The sequence below is a fragment of the Microplitis demolitor genome, chromosome 7 (genome assembly GCF_026212275.2).
Source record: "Microplitis demolitor isolate Queensland-Clemson2020A chromosome 7, iyMicDemo2.1a, whole genome shotgun sequence".
Taxonomy (NCBI): domain Eukaryota; kingdom Metazoa; phylum Arthropoda; class Insecta; order Hymenoptera; family Braconidae; genus Microplitis; species Microplitis demolitor.
The window spans coordinates 19,112,344-19,118,087 of NC_068551.1; the positions used below are offsets into that span (position 1 = coordinate 19,112,344).

General features: G+C 30.3%; 1 protein-coding gene across 1 annotated transcript; it reads left to right on the forward strand.

Annotated features, from left to right (window-relative positions):
• Positions 1-3,313: 3,313 nt before the first annotated feature.
• On the forward strand, positions 3,314-5,496 carry LOC103575301 (guanine nucleotide-binding protein subunit beta-like protein 1). The gene is made up of 4 exons (XM_008555033.3): positions 3,314-3,873; positions 3,940-4,118; positions 4,687-5,017; positions 5,081-5,496. The coding sequence occupies exons 1-4, from the start codon at positions 3,730-3,732 to the stop codon at positions 5,384-5,386; spliced, it is 960 nt and encodes a 319-aa protein (XP_008553255.1). The 5' UTR covers positions 3,314-3,729; the 3' UTR covers positions 5,387-5,496.
• The last annotated feature ends 248 nt before the right edge of the window (positions 5,497-5,744 follow it).

Below are 5,744 nucleotides of genomic sequence, written 5' to 3' on the forward strand. Positions count from 1 at the left end.
ACCAGTGCCTCCATTTATTTTATTACATTATCATACCAACGCGTTCAATAGAATCGAATTTTACTCTTTCAAAGTAAAAGGGGATTAATTTATTTTAGATTTTAAATTTACTTTTACTCTTTTTAACTATCAATTTTTTTTATCTCTAAATTACTGATAATCATTATTAATTTAGATTATTAATTATTAATGAGTTGAATTACATTTACAAGTCCATCTGAGCAACTGATTTATTTGTCAGGTCTATGAAAATAAACCGGAAATTATAAACTCATGTGAAAATATTTCATATACATTATGGATGCTCGTAGACAGTGAAAGCATAATATTTTCGCGTCACGTACTCGAGAAGATTACTCGTCGACGAGAGACCGTTCGCCTTTAATAAAATAATAAAAAAGGTCCGCACTCTATTCACAGATATCCACAAAGGGTAAATAATGCTCTCTATTTCAATTTTACAATATACGTACGCTACATAAATTTCAATTTTTTTATTAAATTTATTCATTGGCTCATCAATAACAGACTGTAATAAATCGGGAGTAAATTTGGAGTAACTACGGATTTTATTGCAGTCCGAATTCCCTTGGAGTTTCGGAGTCTTGCAAAAAATCACTCCGCATACAGAGAGAAGTTCAATTTCCAGCCGAGTGATCTAGATTTTATTTAAAACCGCATTTGCTCCAATTTTGAATTTAAATATTAAAATAAACTCTTCGGAGTAAACTTGACTCCAAGGTAATTAAATAAACAGTAATCTGCTCCGAATTCACTCTGGATTTAATCTGCGTTCGTTCTGAAAATTTTTTCCAAAACAATAATTGATAAATAAATTTTATTTAATCGACTAGAAAATTTCTAAGTATTCAAATAGTTGGAGTATGATCTATTGCAGAAGATTGAGTTATTGTGAACCGTTTTCCGGCTCGTGTAAGATCGATATGTACTACTACTTTGTACTACTGTGCCCTCACGGATTATTTCCCTCTCACTATTCGCTTGCACTTGAAAAATCAATAGGTAACTCTCTGACGAGTTTATCGTTGCTATTCGACATTCAATTTTACTCCAATAATTGTCGCTAAACTATAAAAAAAAAATCTATACCACCTCTGATAGTTTTTTTTCAAAGGTCTAAATAATTTAATGAGTAATTTTTGTTTTTACTTTGAATTTGAATTTGAATTTATGTAAATAATGAAATGATGTTTTTTTTTTAAATTTATGTAGTGGACAAAAGCAATAAAATAAATAAATGGAATGGATATAGTTAACGAGCGAATATAACCCGGTTGACTATATATATTGTATAAATATATAGGTATATTTTGGTATTACATAATAATCTAATGGCTTTAACGATAAAGCAGCTTTTAAACAACGAGGAATATCTTGACGTAAGTCATTGTTGCATGAAATGTGTCAAAGGGATTATGTGCTCGTCTTTCCGAGGGGTAAACCTGTGCGGTGCGATGTCGACCGGGTGATTTTAAAACCCTCTGTGAGTATCTGAGAGAGGAAAAAGACACTAAGGGAGACAGAGATAAAGAGGGACAAAGAAAGAGAGAGAGCCTCGGATCTTGTGTCAAAGCCACTGAATTATCATCTTCGCTCACATAAATTTATGTTATATAATTATTTGAATCTTTCAATTTAAATCCATCAGTTGGCTTCTATTCACACATTGACTCGATTTCAATTTCAAATATAATGATAACAAAATTTAATAATGATACTGAACTTTCCTGACGTTTAATAATTTTTGGATTTTTTTTTAAATAATAAGTTATAAAAAAAAAATATTTGAAAAAATTGCACTTTTAGCTTTTTAAATTTTCTACATGTGCATATTTTTAGTTTTTTTTTTTTTTTCATAATTTAGCTTCATAAATTTTTCTAGAACGAAATGTCAAAAATTTGACATTTTATAAAATTGATTGATATTAAAAAATGATTTACTTTTATTACACTAGTGACATCTTACAAGTACGAAATTACGTTAAATTATTACCATCAATAGATATTTTATTTTTTCATGAAATAAAATTAAATAATTGTAATAGTAATTATATCAATATATAGAAATTCATTTATTAGTTGGCACGTAATTTTAAACAAAGGGTGTATTTGAAAATTAAGTATTTTAACTCTAGCTAAAAATATTCGAAATTTTTATGAGTGTGAATGTAGCAGACATCAGACAAATTTAAAATTTTAAATAAATAAAGTAAATAATTTAAAAAATAAAATTTCAAAAAAATGCACATTTACAAAATTTAAAAATTAACAAGTGCATTTTTTATAAATACTATTTATAAAACTATTAACTCTGTTTATTTAAAATTTTAAATTTGTCTGACGTCTGCTACATTCACACTCATAAATTTTTTATTTTTATTACTTGCGCGGTAAATTTAAATATTTGAAGAATAAATTATTAGAAATGAGAAAAATGAAAAATCGTGTCAAAATAAAATGGCGGCATATGATAGAAAAATATTTAAAATATTAAAAAAAAACACTTGAGTGTTTGAACAAACCTTGGCGGGGAAATAACATGCAGAAGGGTGTCCTAATACACTTGGAGATTTGAATTAAATTGCTCCAAGTGTATTGCAGCTAAAAAACGTCACTTAACTGCTATTTCTCACCAGACGATGCCAGATGATTTTGCTCAGGAACTAGGAAGTCATCAGCATCAGCCATCAGCAACACTTTACACTACCACTGCACACTGAACACTTAACGACACCACAGACACTTTACACAATTTAAATTTTACAAACACTGCACAATTTAATTAAACAATAACTGAGCAACAAATTTAATGGATAATTACACGACGCCACTGCAATACTGCGTTTCAATTCAAACGTAAAGAAGGATCTGGACTACTGCTGCCATTTTCGATGATACTGACTGCCGCTATCGAACCGTCAGTTGATACAAAGCAATCGATCTTGCGATTCATCGACTGCCCCCACTCTAGCAAAAATTTGAACGCCGAATACAGCGCCGCGCAGTGGCAGCAACTTGGCGCGAAATTTCAAAATTGAAATTTAGTCATTTTATTAAAAATTATTTCTGTCAATAATTATATTAATTAGGGTACATTGGTAAATACTCTAGCACTAGCTCTCGCTATCTGTCAACTTAAAAATAAATTTGAAATTTATAATTTTCGCGCTCCATAAATCTAGTGATTTATCTAGAGAATTTACTTGTCAACTGACACCGCATAAGTCCCCAGCAAGTGGTTCTCTATCACCTCGATTCTCGATATGTCGACTTAAATAATAAAATATCTGCGTTGTAGTTTGCAGTTTGCGTAGTTGGTGGAGCGAATGAATAGAAGACGGGAGGTTGATTCGGCGCGTCTAAACAATTAAATATTTAGACAATATGTAATAAATTGTAATTAATTACCGTTTCAATTTTTAAACGGTGTCAAGACATTTGTCTTCGATTTCGTATTATCAGAGGTACGTCAAGTAATTTAAATATCAACGCATTTTCACTAAAAATCTAGTCTGATTGTTTTTGATGCGTCGTTGTCGTGTGCCTCCCGTCTTCTAATAAAACTTATCAGTAAAATAATAAATATTAAATAAAACAACAAGTGTCTTACAATTACAATCACAATAATCTACAGTGTCATCATTGTTGCTGTCACCGTAAAAAATTGGCTGTTAAAAAATATAACGAACAGTAAATACGACATTAAAAATGGCAATACTACCACCTGATCCAGTTTATGTTCTACGTGGTGACATGGGACCTGTCCACAGTCTCGATTTCAGAATTTCTCCTTACGTTGAGCACCTCTACGCTGGTGCGGAAACTGGAAATATTCATATTTGGGACCTTAAAGTATTTAAAAATTTCAAATTTTATTTTTTCTGCATTTTATTGGTACTGATAATAAATTTTTTTTAGAGACACCGAGAAATTTGTAAATTAGATGCTATTAAAAAACAGTGCCTAGCTCTACATACACTTGATGATGAATATTTAATTGTACAAAGAAAAGACGGTTGTCTTGATATTTGGAACGCTGATGGGTCTAATTGGATTCTTGATAAAACTATTGATACCAATTACTGTGGATTTTGCAGGTATTTATTTTTAAATCAATAAGATTAGCAGGGTTGCCACTTAGTTTTTTAAATTACCCGCCAGCAGCTGGAAGCTGGAGGCAGATTTTTTTGTAGAATCAATTTATTTTGTTGTTAATTTTTTTTTTTTTTGTATTAAAAATAACAGATTTGATAGAAAAAATTTAAGTGGCAGCGGTAATTTACTGATTTAAAATATCAATAACTAATAACATAAAATTATGAATTCAGAGGCGCGTAAATTTAAATTTATTTAATTTTGACCATAAATTTGACGTTTCGTCCCTTTCCTAGAATTTCTTATCTTTGTTCTATTACTTTATTATTTATTTATTGTAATTAAAAATATCAAAATGCTAATTATTGTGTCATTAAACATGACATATCTCTCAAATATTTAGTAGAAGACAGAGTTTATATGATCGGGGCCCAATAAAGGGACGAAATGTCATCTTTACTGTCAAAATTAAATCATAATTAATTTACTATCCGCCTTCCTGTGAATTTATCATTTTATTAAGTTGATCTGGACATGATAATTACTAATTAATATTTAAATATATTCTAGACACCAGACTTTGACTGATGACATTCTTCTTCTTCCACTACCTAATTCACAGATTGGTGCGCTGTCACTAACAACTCAGGAATTCGTTTATAAATTAGATCCAATCATATCTAAAGTACCTAAACCACTTGGCGAAGTTATGGCGATAAAAAATTGCTCACTTGAAAACAATATAATTCTTGTTGCGTACGAAAGCGGTGACATAGCAGCGTGGAATTTAAAAGAACGTGGTGTCGTCAGTTGGTTGAGTACCGACTCATGTCCTATGGCTATTAATTTTGATAACTATTGGATGCGGGGAATAATCGGGAACCCAACAGACAAATTAGAGGTAATAGCTCATTAATTAATTAATTTTTTTTATACTTTAAAATATTTATTGAGTAATTGACAGGTGTTTGATCTGAACAAAAGCAACCAACTGATTCACAAGACATCGATAACACTAAAAAATAGTGGGACATCCGTGCTCGCATCAAGAGTCGACTCGAAAGTTTTTGCTGCTGGCGGTTGGGACGGACGAGTCCGGATATTTTCCTGGAAAACGCTGCGACCCCTTGCTGTCCTCAGTCAACATAGATCTAATATTTTTGATATTATTTACTCGAAGGAAAAAGTCCAAGCGTTTAATAATAAAAATCTAATGGCCGCAGCCGGCAAAGACGGCACTGTCTCGCTCTGGGATCTCTATAATCAGTAAAAAGATTTAATATCTACCAGTCACAATTTACATTTTGTTAAAAAATTTATTTTAACTCATACTAATCACGCCGATTAGTTTGTATTTCTAAAGAAAAAAAAAAAAAGAAAAAAAAATAAACCGGACATTCTTAAAAATATACTTTTTAATATTATATGTAGAGAGATATATATCAGGCACCTGACAAATAAGTACAACTAGATAAATTTTAAATAATCAGTATTTGGTACTGATTATATATAATTTATAATTTAATTTAATTAAAATTATTCTTCTGCACATCAAAACATCTACAGTTGTTAAACATACACTTAATTTATTAATTATTATAACTATTTTTCACAGAGCATCACGTATA